The following is a 16,847-nucleotide window of genomic DNA, read 5'->3' as shown; positions in this document are numbered from 1 at the left end:
ATGTGCTGGGCACTCTGCTAAGAGCTCTTACAAATATCATCTCATTTGATCCTCACAACAACCCTGGGAGGTAAATGCTGTCATTAATTCATTTTACAGATGAAGAAACCAAGGCAAAAAGGGGTTAAGTGGCTTGCCTAGGGTCACACAGCTGGTATGTGAACTTGGGTCTTCTTGACTTCAGGCCCGGTGCTCTAACCATTATGCCACTAGTTGACTCTTGAAGGGAGCTTACACCATCTTAGAGGCAGAATGATCTGATAAAGGAAAGGTGAAGATTCTCTCCTCGCCAGGTGCCAGGGATAGAAAGGGGTAGAGAGACTATTTCAAAGCTCTGGCTAGTGAGACATGGTCATGATGTGACATTTGTAAGGCTTATTGAATCAGAGATACAGGGCTGGAAGGAACCTGAGAGACCATCTGGTCTAACTCTCTTATTTCAAAGAGGAGAAAACCGAGGCCCAGAAAAGTCAAATGATTTGCTTTGGGTCATGAAGAGAGCGTGTGAGGTGGAATTTGAACCAAGTCTTTCTGGCCTGAAATTCAGCACTCTCTGCACTGTGGGACCTTCGAGAATATCGACTCCAGTTCACTGGATTCATTTGTTGACACATTCATTCACTTGTTTATCTGTTTTTTTATTCATCCATTCATTTATCTATCTATTCATTCTTTATACTTTCCTTCATTTATCTGAGTTTTTAAAATTTAATTCAATTTTTTGTTTTTATTTTTAGTTCCAAATTCTCTCCCTACCTCTGCTCCCTCCCCTACCCATGGAAAAGGCAACAAATATAATACTCATCATACACATGATGTAGATGTCATGTTTGTCTTATGCATTTGTCATATATGTATACATTTTACATGTTACATATGCCAAACCTATTTCCTCATTAGCCACATTTAAAAATAAAGATAAAAAAATGTTTCAATCTGCACTCACTTCTCTCTCTGTAGGTGGATAGCATTTTTCATCATGAGTCCTTTGGAATTGTTGTGGATCATTGTATTGATCAGGGTAGTTAAGTTTTTCACAGTTATTGTCATTACAAGATAGCTGTTATGGTGTACAATGTTTTTCTGGTTCTCACTTCACTTTGCATCAAATTCATGTAAGTCTTCTCAGGTTTTTCTGGAATCATTCGTCTCATCATTTCTTATAGCACAATAGCATTCCATCACATTCCTATACCACAGCTTGTTCAACCATTTCCCATTTGATGAGCGTCCCCTCAATTTCCAATTCTTTGCTATAAATACTTTTGTATATATATATTTTCCTTTTTTTTTTTTTTTGATCTCTTTGGGATGTAGACCTAGTACTGGATCAAAGGGTAGGCACAGCTTTACAGCCCTTTGGGCATAGTTCCAAATTGTTCTCCAGAATGGTTGGATCAGTTCACAACTCCACCGATGGTGCATTAGTAACCTTAGTTTTCACATCCCCTCCAGCATTTGTCATTTTCCTTCTCTGTCATGTTAGACAATCTGATGTAGCCCCTTCATTTTAAAGGAGAGGTAACTGAGACCCCAAGAGGGGTAAATGACTTATTTGCCCAAGGTCACCTAGCAAGATAGGGATAGAACTGGGATTTAACAGATTCAATTCCAGGAGCATGGTACAATGAAAAGAGCATTAGCTCTGAAATTAGATGATCTGAGTTCAAATCTCTTTTCTGTTGCCTATTATCATGTGACCTTGGGCAAGTCACTGCCCTGTGCCTCTTTTTCTTTCTCTGTAAAATGAAAGGGTTAGACAAGATGGCCTCTGGGCTGTGATCTTACATTTCTAGCTTAGCATTCTTTGCTCTATTTCTACCTCACCGTGCTGAAATTTGGTCATTTTCATCTGCTCATGAGAGGCAGTCTTAACTGGAATAATTGAAAGAACACTGGACTAAGAGTCAGGAGTCCTGAGTTCCAGATTCATCTTTATGTACCTGTGTGACCTGAGGAAAGTCACGTGACCTCTTAAGGTCTCATTGTCTTCATCTACCTAACACCCCCATCTAGACAATCTCCAAGTTAGGTCTTTATAGCTCTAACATATTATGAGTCTGTGCGAGATGAATTTGACTTTCTGACCAGCAATGAGAGAACTGACTGTCTGTGTCTGTCTTGATCCTTCAGGTGGGTCTGTAAACACATCAAGAAACCAATCCGATCGACTGTCCTCAGCCTGGACTGGCATCCCAACAATGTGCTGCTGGCTGCTGGCTCCTGTGACTTCAAGTGCCGGTGAGGCATGGAGGGCGATGGCTCCCCGAGGGTCTAGTTGTCCTGCCTCTGGCTATGGGTGCAGGGTGGGATGGGGTAGGGTGACTAGATTCTGGCGCTGGGAGTTTTTAATAGGGATGAAAGGAATTTGTTCTCTGATGTCAGTTGATAACCTTAAAGGCTTTTTTCAGAAGGAAACTCAGAGCAAACAGGGGTAGTTTCTGTTAAAATGGAATAGTTAGAAAAATGAAAGGTGACCCACAATGTCCACTCCTCCCTCTCCCTTCCAAACATTTTATTTTATGTTCTTTAGTGTTGAACAAATGTAAGTCAGGAGGAAGAAGAGAATGTTGGGAATTGGAGTAAGATAACATGTCCCCAAGGCTCCCTAATCTCTGATGCCTAACATTCCATCATTAGAACTTCATTCTTCTAGCTTGGTCAGTCAACAAACTTTTACTCAGCATTTACTATGTGCCAGGTAATGTGCCAAGCATGGAGGCTACAGATTAAAGCAAAAATATAGTATTTGCTCTCAAACAACTCACATTGAATGAGGAAGCAAACATGCAAATATCTGTACTTGTAAGATACCTAGATGTGTATATATGTATATACATATGTATATATGTGCACACACGCATTGTAAATGGAAGGTCATCTCCAAGAGAATGTGCTAGAGTGAAGCAGGGGGGGGACAGCGAGGAAAGGCCTCTCTGAGCCTCAGGTAGGTAAAGGCTGTGGACACAGCTGAAGGGTTGTAAAGTTCTTTAAGTTTTCCTTAGCCTGAAGAGAGGCACATGAATAAGAAGGAAAGGAAACCACATTAGAGAAAGGGGAAGCTGGAGATGCTAAAGACAAACCTTTATACGTTGTCTCCCTTAGTTAGAGTGTAAGCTTCTTGAAGGCAGAGATTATGTTAGCATTATGCCTGCACGTAAGGAGTACTGAATAAATGTTTTCTCATTCATTCATTCATTCATTTATCTATTAAAATCTCATTTTAATAGATCATTTAAACTTCATCATTTTACATCTGTTCCAACTAGGGTATGCTGGAGCCAGCTCAAACTGGCTCACAAGAGGCACTTGTTAAATTTTCACTATAAGAATTTTACCTTTCAGAAATTCAGAAAATTTTACCTTTCAGCAGACACTATAGACTAAGAGCTTTATTTATTGTTTTGTTGACTGCATAGATTTAAGAAAGTGATAGATGGAGAAAATGTTAATAATGCAGATTAAACTTAAAAGAGTGTCCCGGGTAATAATTTTTTCTGGAGAGCTGGTTGTTAAATATTTGCCAGCACATCCTTGAGAACTGAGGCACAAAGAAATAATGCTTCCCCACCCCCAGCCCCCAGAAATTAATTAACCTGTAGTCCATGGTCTTGGTTTTTTAAAAAATATTTTAATAATTGTATTTCAACATATTTGGTTTCTTTCGCAATCCCATGTATTTTATTTTATGCATTTAAAACTATTCTTCTGTGAATGAGGTTCATGTGCTTCACCAGACTGCCAAGGTGGGTCAATGACACTCAAAAAGGTTAAGAATCCCTGCTTGAGTCTGATTTTGCTTGGATACAAAAGTTGGGGGCTGGAAAACGCTCACTGTGCTTTTTCTAAGCCCTCCATCACCCACCCATCCAGAGTAGGCTCTATTTGGGAGAGTTACAAAAGGCCATGTTGCTGTCCACCCAGGATCCTTTCTCCCTCCATTCCTGTAAAACTGTCTTACTTACGTGGACTTTCTTTCCCTTCTCCTCTTCCAGAATTTTCTCAGCCTATATCAAGGAGGTGGAAGAGAGGCCCTCACCTACCCCATGGGGCTCCAAAATGCCCTTTGGTGAGTTGATGTTTGAGTCCAGCAGCAGCTGCGGCTGGGTCCATGGTGTCTGCTTCTCTGACAGTGGCAATCGCATGGCCTGGGTGAGCCATGACAGCACTGTGTGCCTGGCTGATGCCAACAAGAAGATGGCGTAAGTGGGAAGCCTGCAGATGTAGCCGTGTGTGTGTGGGGGGAGGTAGGTGTGGTGGCCCTCTGTTCCTTAGAACTCGCTCTACCCTCTTGGAGAGACTGGTGGATGGTGGGATCCAGGCCTCAGAGTCTAAGACTAAACCTGTCTCTGTAGAAGAGTCCCTTTTGACAAAATCCCTAACATCGACCATCCAGCATCTGCTTGAAGACTTGATTTTGTCTGTCTCTTGAGGCAGTCCATTCCACTGTGGGATGGGAGAGATTTGCTTTTACAGGATGTCCCAAAAATCTTAGTGCAGCTGGAAGCTTTAACAGCTTAAATCTGTAATAGCTTTTTTTCGTTTGTAAATTTTTGTTTTTACATTTAAGTGCAAAGTGAGAAAAGAAAAAAAAACATTACCATGTACACAGCAGACCATAAGAGAAAATTCAATATAGAACAATAAATTCCCATTTCAGGAAAACCTATATAATAACTGCTACGCATTGTTTTCAAAGTTATCCATCTTTTCCTTGCTTCCTTGTTGGTTTTCTTTTGTTGTTTGCTGTGTACTTTTTACCTTCTTTTTTTCTCCCTCCCTAAAAAAGACTACAATTGAGCATGGACATATGTGTGTGTGTGTATATATATATATATATACGTATATATGTATATATATATGTATATGTGGGTGTCTATACACCCACATATACATATGCACATAGATATCTGTGAACATACACATATATACAATATACACATACGTGTAAGACCATACTGTGCTTGTTTCCACCTGTCATCTGTTTCTCTAAAGGTAGATAGCGTGTTCCTTTCATAAGTCCAAGTCTCGCTGTGTTTTTTCTAAATCCACCTGCTCATCATTTCCTACACCACAGTGTAGAAAAATTCCTTTCTAGATTTCAAACAACATCTTTCTTCATAGGATCTTTGCGATTAATTTGGGTATTTATAATAGTCAGAATGACTCGGTTGCTCAAAGTTATTCTTACAAGGATACTGTTGTTACTGTATACAGTGTTTTCTTGGTTCTGCCCATTTGCTGTTCATCAGTTCATGGAGATCTCTTCATGCTTTTCTAAAATCAATGAGCTCATCATTTCTGTAATAGTTTTTTAAGCTTTAAGCTTCAATAACTTTTGAGCCTTAATAGCGTAAAACATTAAGGCTTTGGAGACCTGTATATGGAGGCTGAAATCTGCCTCTCTGAAACTTCTACCCTGTGCTTGGAATTCTATGCCGTGGAGCCCAACAGTCCCATCTCTCTTTCATGTGAAAGGAAGGAGGGCCTTCAAATATCTGAAGAAATTATGTGTTTCTGAAGCCTTCTCTTTTTTAGCTTAGATATCTCCAGTCCATTCAGCTGGTCTTTCTATTGTGGAATTTTAACTGTAATTTTAATCTCTTTTTCTGGTTTTCCTTCCCTTAGCTATACTAGTTTGCCAATATCCTTTCCAAAATATCATGGCCAGAAGTGACCTCCATACTCCAGATGTGGTCTAACTAGAGCAGAGTCCACTGGGACTCCAAACTTTTTGAATCTGGGCATTATGCCTCTTAATGGAACCAAAGATTTTTAGTTTGCTTGCCATGTTGATAGGCTGAATTATTAGTCCACAAGACCATCACAGCTAGGTGATGCAGTGGATTGAGCTCCGGGCCTGGAGTCAGGAAGACTTCTTCCTGAGTTCAAATCTGTCCTCAGACACTTACCACTTGTGTGACCCTGAGCAAATAACTTCACCCTGTTTGCCTCAGTTTCCTCATCTGTAAAATGAACTGGAGAAGGAAATGGCAAACCATTCCAATAAATCTGCCAAGAAAACCCTAGATGGGGTCACAAAAAGTCAGAAACAACTGAAAAAACTAACATTTAACAAGACCATCACATCTTTTTCACCTGAACTGTGATCTAGGCATACCTCCCTCATCTTGTACTATGTTACTGGTTTTCTGGATGCCTGGGACTTTGTATTTATTCCTATGAAGTATTTATTATGAGATGTGACCCACCATGTGACCACCATTTCTGCAGATCCTAATTCCGTCTGTCCCATGTTGAGTTTTTGTTCGTGTGTTTTGTTTTGTTTCGTTTTTGTTGTCGCTGCCATATTCTCTGTTTGCCAGCAGTTGCTGGGTTGTACTTACTTTTTTTCTCCTTCCCATCCATCCCATGTCAGGGAAGTGGACAGATGGTTAGATAGTCATACATTCTTGCAGCACTTCAAACCTGTCAAAGCCTTCCATTCCTCATGCATCCTCTCCACATCCCTGAGTTTGGGGTGGGGCTTGGTCTTGACTCTGACTGTACATAGGATAGGAAAAGTGTTGCGGGCAGGGTTGATGGAGCAGGACCGCATGTGACACTCCTCCTCTTGCTCTCTTCCTCCCCAGTGTGGCCTCCCTGGCCTCGGAGACCCTGCCCCTCCTGGCACTTACCTTCATCACTGAAAACAGCCTTGTGGCGGCGGTAAGCGAGAAAAACTCCGTTAGTTCACATGGTTCTTTCTTCTTGGAATTTATAATTATTTACATTCCAATAGGTGCATTTCAGTCACTCTGTCTGAGTTTCCACTATGGCTATTTCTTCACCCAATCACTTTTTTTTATAGGGCACTCTATTCATCTGGTCACCACCCCCTTTTTTCCATTATTTCACAAGAAGTCCATGTTGATTTTTATTCCTCAGACTAATCTTAATTACATTATATTTATTCCTATTTATTTAACTGTTCTTCTATGGGAGATAGCTAGATGGACTTGGAGTAAGGAAGACCCGAGTTCAAATCTAGCCTCAGAAGCTTATTAACTGTGTGGCCCTGGACAAATCATTTAGCCTTTTCCTGCCTCAGTTTCCTCGACCATAAGATGTAGATAATAATAGCACCTACCTCCCAGGGTCATTGTGAGGATCAAATGAGATAATATTTGTAAAGGGCTTAGCAGGATCCAGCACACAGTAGGCATTTAGTAAATGCCGGTTTCCTTCCTTTTGTTGGCTATTTAAGTCATTTCCAGGTTTTTTATAGTTACAACTAAGGAGGCTATGAATATCTCTGAGCATACAGCTCATTTTTTTTGTTTTAGTTATTGGTGACACTTTCTCTCCCACTTAATAGTATTTTATTTTGTCCAATTACATGTGAAGATAATTTTCAATATTAATTATTGTAATATTTTGAGTTCCAAGTTTTTTCTTACTCCTTTCCCCTCATTCCCCCTCCCCAAGATGGCAAGCAACAAGCAATCTGATAAAGGTTGAACATGTACAATCACATTAAACATATTTCCACATTAGTCTTGGTGACATTTTCAAGGCATATTTCTATTAATTACTGGAATTAATTAGTTACTGGAGTGAAGAACATGAATATTTTTGTAACTTTTACTATACATTGCTTTATAAGGAGATTTTCCTGGTTTGCAGTTCCACTAATGATGTATAAGTATACATATTTCTCTATAGTCTTTACAGAATTGAATTTCATTGCTTTTTTTTGTTTTGGTTTTAGTCAGTTTGATGGATGTATAGCTCCCATTTCTATATTGCTTTAAGTCTGATGGAATGCTTTCCCCCTCAACAACCACTGTGAGATAGGAAGTCAGATGTTATTTCAAGGCAGCTTAGTATAGCAGATCAAGTGCTAGACTTTTAGAGGTAGAGTTCTTAGAGGTCTGAGTTTCTACCTTTGCTCCAACATTTATTAGCCGTGTCATTATGGACTAACTGAATCCTTAGTTTCCTCATCTGTGAAATGGGATAATGATATGTGTATTATTTATCTATCCATCAATCACCTAGGTCCCGTACTGGGCAATGGGGAGACAAAGACAAAATATGGAAAAACCCCTGCTCTCTTATCTTCCAATGGAGAGACAACACACATTACTTCTATGTTCTTTGCTCTGTCTTATGGCTTCCTAAGTTAAGTTGTGTACATTTTTTTTTTCTAATCAGACCAAGTCAGGAAACCCATCTGCCAATGCAGACTGGTACTGCTTGGCAATCTGTATTTTTGGAGAGTTGCCTGGGGACACTGAGATGTTAAGGGACTTACCCAGTGTCACACTGTCAGTATCAGAGTTAGGACTTGAATTCAGGTCAGGACTGAGAGGGCTTTTTAAACTTTTTCTACTTGTGACCCCTTTAGTATATGAAGTCGCCACCCACAGGTTAAAAAGTGCTGGTTTAGGGCTATTTCAGAAATTGTTGGAAATTCTGTCCTAATCTCAAGCCAAAATTCAATTAACAATTTTGTATGTGCAATAAAAACACTGTAATTCATACCATACGGTAGTTTCCATTCTGAGCTGAGGTGTTTCTGATGGCATTCACTGGCATTGTGGGGCATGACAGCACATGCAGTGTAAAGTGTGCTTGCTGTGTGTTCAGAACCAAAGCTGCAGTGAAAATGCATAATGCAGCCCAGGAAAGTACTGCCAGAAACACCTTGGATTCATTACGAATCTGATTTTGAATTAATTTTTGGTCATTGCCTGTTCAGAGACCTTTTACTGTTGCCAAACTTTTCATGACCCTCACATTCATCCACGGTTTAAGAAGTGCTACTCTATGCCCTATGGCACGCCTTCTTTCCAGTCCACATTTATATGCTTTGGGCAGTGGATAGAGTGTTGGCCCTGGAGTCAGGAAGACCCAAATTCAGATCTGGCCTCAGATACTTACTAGCTGTGGCAAGTCACTTAACTCTGTTTGCCTCAGTTTCCTTATCTCTAAAATGAGCTGGAGAAGAAAATGGCAAACCACTCTAGTATCTCTGCCAAGAAAACCCCAAATGGGGTCACAAAGAGTCAGACATGTCTGAAATGACTGAACAAAGAGTTTAGAAAGCACTTCCCATATAATAACCCTCTGAAATGGATAGCATGCATTTTATTATTCCCATTTTACAAATGAGAGAACTGAGGTTCAGAGTCATGCAGCTAGCAAGAAGTAGAACTGACTCTGGAACCAGACTCCAAATCCACGACTCTTTTCACCATATGCCAATAACTTTCTCTACTACTAACTATGGTTTTCTCCTACCCTAGGGACATGACTGCTTTCCCATGCTCTTTACCTATGAGGGGGGATCTGGTGTGCTAAGCTTCGGAGGGCGGCTCGATGTGCCCAAGCAGAATTCCCAGCGTGGCATGACTGCCCGGGAACGCTTCCAGAGCCTGGACAAGCGGGCCAGTTCTGATACCTCTGCCAGCCTGGACACACTGCACAAGAACAGTGTCAGGTATCAGGGTGGCCCAGTCTTGGGGTAGGAGGGTGAGGTTCTTTAGAGGGAATGTGGCTGAACATGAAGGTTGGAGCTAAGGCTGGAGAAGCAGGGATGGTCCAGATGTGAGGGTGGGTTCCAGGTGCAGAAGATGGGTTTGGGTGCTCTACAGGACAGGGCCTATTTATTGGGCCCTATGGAATAAGTAGGATCCTTTTGGTAATTGATTGTTGAGTTTAGGGTACTTGGGGATTCATGATATGAGATAAGGTAAGATATGAGATAAGCCTTTCTGGAGCTGACAGGCTATAAGCTTAGGGGTGTGGATCACACCATCCATGGTTTTCAGTAGTGGGCTATGTGATTAGAAATCCATACAAATCCTGGCCCCATTAATTTTTATAAATTAAGCACACAGGTCAAGTAGAACCTAGCAGCTATTTAATTATATGAATTTTGTTAGCTGTTGGTCTTGTTTTAAGCAAGGATGAGGCAGTATCATGTAGTGGAGAGAGAGGAAGACCAGGGTCTACTCATGTCTCTAATGCTCCCAGCTGTGACCTCTGATGACTTATTTAACCTCTTGGTGCTCCTGGACAACCCTCAGGATCATAAGCTACAAAGAGCTGTAGATGCATTGGTGGAGAGGATTCTCACCCAGGGAATTCCTGAAATGGCTCAAATCATAGGTCTTGCCTAAAAAAAATACCAAAGTAGTTCAAAATCTGATTTATTCAACTTTTTTCATACCAAAATGCCATGTTCTAGGTCTGGTACTAGTAGTTGACCAGTTCAAGTTCAGCCAATAGGAATACTAGTATTAAAGAAACCATAGGATCCTAGATGTAGAGTTGGAAGGGACCTTAAAGGTTACCAAAGTCTGACTCCTTCATTTGGCAGATGAGGAAACTGAGGCACAGAGAGTTTTATTGTTGTTTAGTCAGTTTTCAGTTGTGTCAGACTCTCTGTGACCCCATTTGGGGTTTTCTTGGCAGAAATACTGCAGTGCTTTGCCATTTCCTCCTCCAGCTCATTTTACAGATGAGGAAACTGAGGTGCACAGAGTTAAGTGATTTGCCCAGGGACACACAGCTAGCAAGTTTGAGAGGTTAATGATTTGTTAATAAAATATCCGAGGCAGGATTTGAATCTAGGTGTCCTGAAGAACCCAGCAGGGGTATTTTCTCAGGATGTATCTGTTGGGTTCTTGCCCTGAAGTCTCTGAGGATCCCACCAGACCCTTCAGAGGAGGAGTAGATGTTCACTGAGTTCAAAGAGAATGCTGAGCTTAGGTTGGGGTATTGCTGTGGAATGGGGAGGAGAGGGTATGAGTGTGGGAGAATGGCATGTGGAAAAGAAACTGTGAGTTCAGGGAGGGCCATCTGTCCTGGGGTTGTTGTGCTGAACTCCATGACAGGACAGAATTGTGCTCATACCTTTTCATTCTCCTTTGCAGTCAGATATCTGTACTCACTGGGGGGAAAGCCAAATGCTCCCAGTTCTGCACCACCGGGATGGATGGAGGGATGAGCATCTGGGATGTGAAGGTGAGCCCAAGATCAACTAGGCATGAGCAAATGGCAGCTTGGAATTTCTCAGCTCCAGGCAATCCCCCCAGGGGTGAGGGGCCTGTGGCCTTGAGGCCACATGTGGCCCTTTAGGTCCTTGACTGAGGACCTAGCCTTTTGACTGAGTCCAAGTTTTACAGAACAAATCCTTTTGTTTAAGGGAATTTGTTCTGTGAAGTTTGGATTCAGTCAAAGAGCAGCACTTGAGGACCTAGAGGGCCACATTATGGCCTGGAGGCTGCAGGTTCCCTCCAACCAAAGAACATTTGGCTACATAGGCCACAGCTGGGGTTTCCGGTTGTCCTTTTGGGTTCATTTCACAAGACCTGGGAAAGTCAGAGTTCTTCCCTTTAAAGTTTCCTTGGTTGGATGGTTGGTGGGAGAGCTAACCAGAAAGAGTGAGGAAGCTATGTCCTGAGAGGGATGTCCCTTGAGTTAGGGCTGAGGTGATGTGGCTGCGGGGGTTTGTAATTTTTATCTAGGGTTTTTTTTTCCATTAAATTTCGCTTTTCTGAGGACCCTCACTAAAAGGAGGGTTTGGGTGTGTACCTCTTGGTCTCAAACAAGTAATCAGTGCTGGTCATGTACTGATATTTACAGAGATTTAAGAATAATCCTGTGAAAAAAAGTGCTCTTATTACCCCCATTTTACAGATGAAACTGATTCTCAGACGTTAAATTTCTTTTCCAGACTCACACAACCTTGACTGCAAGTCAAACATTCTATCTTCTGATGGTGGCTATCTACATCTTGTGGTTTAAGGGACACCAGGCAGGAGATCAGTTGATAGAGGACCAGGTGACAAGTGTAGGGTGGTTAAGGCAACGTCAGAAGAAGGTAGAGGTAGCCAAAAAGGGTGTTGTGAGGCTCTTGATGTTACTGAAGCCAGACCTGAGTGTGGTTATGTATTAGGGCTCCCATAACCACGAATCTTGTTTGTTAAACAAGGAGCTTTAGTGTTGAAATTTGGTCTATCCTATGCTGTTGATTTTTCCCCCTCTCTGTTCCTTTTTTTAAAAAAATAGCATTTTATATAGTATCTCCTATGTGCCAGGCACTATCCTAAGTATTTTACAGATATTCTCTCATTTGTACAACCCTGGGAGGTAGGTTTTATGGTTTCCATTTTAAAGTTGAGGAAACTGAGGTAGGCAGAGGTTAAGTGACATGCCCAGGGTCACACAGCTAATAAATGTCCAATGCTGAATTTGAACTTGGGTCTTCTTGATTTCAGGCTCAGTGGTCTATCCAGCTATACCACCCAGCTGTGTCCCTCTGGCCCAGGGCCCCACCCCCACTCCCTACCTCCAGGATTTGCGCAGCTAGGTGGCACAGTGGATAGAATACCAGTGCAGTAGTCAGGAGGACCTGAGTTCAAATCTCACCTCAGACAATTGACATTCACTAGCTGTGTGACCTTGGGCAAGTTACTTAACCCCAATTGCCTCATCCTGGGTCATCTCCAGTCATCCTGATGAATATCTGGTCACTGGATTCAGATGGCTCTGGAGGAGAAGTCAGGCTAGTGACCTGCACAGCCCTCCATCACTCAAAACAAAGTCAAGTGCAAGTCATGTCATTATTTCTCTGATGGCATGGTCTTCTTCGGCAACAAAGGACGAACACACACACCTCCAGGATGGTAGTGTGACAAGGGAGCTGTCCAGCGACATGAGGAGTAACCCCATCTCTTTTCTCATTTCAGAGCCTGGAGTCAGCCCTGAAAGATCTCAAGATCAAATGAGCCAGATCCTAACAGGAAGGTGGTCTTCTCACCTTTCCCAGGAGCAGAAGGCCCTAGGCTACCAGGCATACTCCAGGATGCCAGCTTTGCTTCCCCTTTTCCTTTTGCAAATCTGACTTCATCACAGCCCATAGTGTCTGGGCAACCCCATCCTTCCCTCTGAAGAGGTCCTTCAGAAGAGTCATGGGGACCTTTTTCTTAAATGTTCAGGGAAAAACCCTTGGCATAAATGCTTTCTTTTATATGTGTATTTAAAACAGAACTATGCTGGTCATAAGCTGCTTCAAGATGTCAAGAGAATAAAAGCGGACACTGAAGGGTGCCTCTGCCTCTGTTTTCTTTGTTTGTCATAACAGAATAGGAACATCATTGTACTGGGGAGTCTGAGGCCCTGGTTCAGTCTTGGCTTGGCTGTTTATCCAGCTGGGAACCTTGTACAAGTCACTTTACAGAGTCATGGAGCCATAGAGTCATTGCTGCAAGGACGTCAGAGGACATCTAGTCCAACCCCTCCTCCCACCTTTATTTTCCAGAGGAGGAAGCTGAGGCCCAGAGAGAGTAAGGCCACATGGGTAGAGCCCACATTCAAACCTACATCCTAATAGAGTGCCCCTTCCATTATAAACATGCTGCCCCAGAATTTCATTTTCTGAAAGGGTTGGACCAGATCATCTTCGAAGTGTCTTTCTTTTGGAGGGGGGAAGGGCAATTGGGGTTAAGTGACTTCCCCAGGGTCACATGGCCAGTAAGTGTCCGAGGCTGAATTTGAACTCAGGTCCTCCTGACTCCACAGCCAGTGCTCTATCCACTGCACCACCTAGCTGCCCCTAAGTGTCTTTTAACTTTAATATTATTTGATTCTGAAGGTTTAGTACATTTTATCTCATAGTGGGTGGTTGAGTCTACATTTGGTGGTTAAGGGAGTTGTGTTAAAACTCAAATAGGAAAGGGGTCACTAATTGATCCCTAAGGTCCTCTGCAGGTCATATATTGGCTTAGTTTTTCAATGTAACATTATCTATGTTTTACTGTGTTTTTATTTTGTTAAATATTTCCCATTTTTTAGCTGGTTCCCAGAGCAGTGGGGGTACTGTGACCACCTGGCTATGTGTTTGACACCTCTGGGTTAGGGGGCTCCAGGAAGGGGATTAGTTGACAGAGTGCCAGTCAGGGCCCGTGGGGATGGGTCAGAGGTGAGGTGTTTAGGGTAATGGGAAAGAGCATTGGCCATACAGCCTGAAGACCTGGGTTAAAATCCTTATTTTGGTACTTACTACCTGTGCGAGAGTAGCTAGGTGGCACAGTGGATAGAGGGTCAGGCCTGGACTTAGGAAGACTCATCTTCACAAGCAAATCCAGCCTCAAACACTCACTAGCTGTGGGATCCTGGGCAAGTCACTTAACCCTGTCTGCCTCAGTTTCCTCACCTGTAAAATGAGCTGGAGAAAGAAATGGCAAACCCCTCCAGTACCTCTGACAAGAAAACCCGAAATGGGGTCACAAGGAGTCGGATATGACTGATAAACTGAACAATAACAACATCCACGGGACCTTGGGCAAGACATCTCACCTCCCTGGACTTCAGTTTCCTCATCTGTAAAATGAGGGGATTAGACTAGATGGCATCTGTGGTCCATTTCAGTTTTCAAGCTATGATCCCATGATCTGACCTCCCTGGCCAAATTCAGGTGCTAATTATATTGTAGTAGTCTAAAAGGCTTCCCAGCCTTTCCCTTCCTCAGTTCCTTCTGCATGCCTCGCCACAGCAATCTTCCTAATGCACAGGGCTGACCAGTGCTGAACTCTTCATTGATTGTCTGCTAGGGGTAAGAAACTATTCAGCCTGGCATTTAAAGACCTCCACATGCAGCCCACACAACTCTCAAGTGCAGCCTTAAGCAAATTAAAACATATTTGGGGGGCAGCTAGGTGGCCCAGTGGATAGAGCACTGGCCCTGGAGTCAGACCTGAGTTCAAATTCAGCTTCAAACACTTACTAGCTGTGCGATTCTGGGCAGGTCACTTGACCCCACTGCCTCAAAAAAAAAAGTATTTGGGAGATATTTAACAAAAGAAATAAAAATACAATAGAACATAGATAAAGTTGCTGTATTGTTTTCTAAGTCAGTATGTGGTCTGCAGGGATCCTTCCTTAAGGTTTAATGGCCTGGTTTCTATGTGCATTTGACCCCCTACTCTATAACCTGGCTCTGGAACCCACTTTCCAGTCTCATTGCACAATACTCCTCTTCATGCCTCCTACGTTGCAACCAAACTGGCCCTCCTGCCAGCTCTCCCCTGACCTCCCTGGGTACTTCTTTGCATGCCCTAGGTTTGGAACACACTCCCCCCAGCACCCCCAATTCCCATGGGAATCCTTCAGAGGGGCAATTCCAGGGCCAGCTTTAGTTTGGTTTCCTGAGGCCACAGCCCTTCTCCTGCCTCAAGCGGTCCTAGTGTCCTCGATCCGGATCACTTTTTTGTCCCCATTCCAATCTATTTTGTATCTTCCTTGTATACTGTTGCCTTCCTCCTATTACAGTGTAAGCTTCTTAAGAGAGGGATTGTGATTTTCCACCTTTGATTTCTAAGGCTTAAGAGGCAGAATCACAGTGAATGGACGGCTGCCCCTTGGTGTCAGGAAGACCTATGTTCAAGTCCACCTTACGCCAAATACTAGCTGTACAACTCTGGGGAAGTCATTTCTCAGTGCCTCTAAGCAGAAACTGCAGAGGTACTGACAGTATTGGTAAAGGATATTCTTACATTGAATAATGATAATAATAAAGCACCTATTCTGTGCCAAGCACTGTACTAAAAACTTTTAAAATCTCATTGTAGTCCTCATAACAACTTTGGGAGGTAGGTGTTATTAATATCTCCATTTTACAGATAAGGAAACGAAGGCAGAAGTTAAGTGACTTGCCCAAGGTCACACAGTGTTTGAAGCTGGATTTGAGCTCAGATCTTCTTGACTCAGTGTCCGCAGTTCTATCCACTGTGATGAAATCATAGACTATTATGTCTAATAAATAATAAAAAACATAAATTTCCGGTGCCCAGCACAGGGTCTTTGACACCATAGTGCCCTAACGAGACAGCCACCATCACTAAAAATCTGACTTTTGCCAGATGCTGTCTTTCCCTCTCTGAAGCCAGATTTTCTGATCCAGACTTACCTGGAGGTTCTAGGGTTCTGCATCTCAGCTATGTACAATTTGTCGACTTAAAAATTAGCACTGATTAGGGACAAATCAATATGTCCTAATCTGCCAGGTTCAAGTCCTTCAGGATCTATAGCCTTAAGGAAGGCAAAACAAGGGGTTGAGGCCATGACTCACAGATGCATCTGGAGAGGAAAAATCTAAAAGTGCTGCTAGAGACAAGTGAGAGATTGAAGCCTCTGCCCATGATCTCATGGACAGCTCTGCTGCCTTTTTTATTGTAAGAACCATGTTGCTAGTAACCTAAACAGGGTAAACTCTCTTGTCTTAGTCAGAGCTCAGTCAGGGCAGCTATAAAAACAAGGGCTTGCCCAGGTGTGGTCCAGTGGAGTCCATGGTTCCCTCAGGAAGGCATTACAATGGCCATGTGTGATTATGACATAGACCGAGATGGGGAACCTTCAGCCTCGAGGCCACATGTGGTCCTCTAGGTCCTCAAATGCGACCCTTTGAATGAACCCAAACTTTAAAGAATAAATTCCCTTAATAAAAAGACTGTAACAAGAATACGTGTTCAATTAACAGCATAGACCCTCCCTGGAGATTTGAGGTGCTTACCTGGTGTAATCTTGGTGGTATCAGGCTCTTCTGTCAGGTTATGATGGTGGCTATGGCTCTATACCCTATAGGATGTAAGCCCCACCTAGAGGAAGGTTTCTTTTTTGGGTCACAGACCCCTTTGGCAGCCTACCAATCTATGGATCCTTTCTTAGAATGTTTTTAAATGCCTAAAATAAATGGAAAGAAGTGCTAAATTTCATTTAGAGGTTAGTGAAAATAACTATCATTTTTTTCCTCTCATCCAAGTGTATTGACTCCCGGATTAATAGCCCTTGCTTTAGGACAAAAGTCGCTATGCCCAGCCTTTCTTGGGTCCTTTCCT

The 16,847-nt window shown here is 42.6% G+C and overlaps 1 protein-coding gene across 3 annotated transcripts in view; it reads left to right on the top strand.

Moving 5' to 3' along the window:
- The window catches only part of ARPC1B (actin related protein 2/3 complex subunit 1B), a 48,178-nt gene extending 35,116 nt beyond the window's left edge, over positions 1 to 13,062 (top strand). For all 3 annotated transcript variants that reach the window (XM_072597626.1, XM_072597624.1, XM_072597627.1), the window contains 6 exons: positions 2,134 to 2,241; positions 3,996 to 4,202; positions 6,594 to 6,669; positions 9,252 to 9,445; positions 10,884 to 10,974; positions 12,702 to 13,062. In XM_072597626.1, the coding sequence (XP_072453727.1) occupies positions 2,134 to 2,241; positions 3,996 to 4,202; positions 6,594 to 6,669; positions 9,252 to 9,445; positions 10,884 to 10,974; positions 12,702 to 12,740 (715 nt within the window). In that variant the 3' untranslated portion in view covers positions 12,741 to 13,062. The remainder of the gene's footprint in view (positions 1 to 2,133; positions 2,242 to 3,995; positions 4,203 to 6,593; positions 6,670 to 9,251; positions 9,446 to 10,883; positions 10,975 to 12,701) is intronic.
- The last annotated feature ends 3,785 nt before the right edge of the window (positions 13,063 to 16,847 follow it).

Source organism: Notamacropus eugenii, chromosome 3, assembly GCF_028372415.1.
Source record: "Notamacropus eugenii isolate mMacEug1 chromosome 3, mMacEug1.pri_v2, whole genome shotgun sequence".
Taxonomy (NCBI): Eukaryota; Metazoa; Chordata; class Mammalia; order Diprotodontia; family Macropodidae; genus Notamacropus; species Notamacropus eugenii.
The sequence above is the reverse complement of the archived record's forward strand: the minus strand, read 5'-3'. Positions and strand labels throughout refer to the sequence as shown.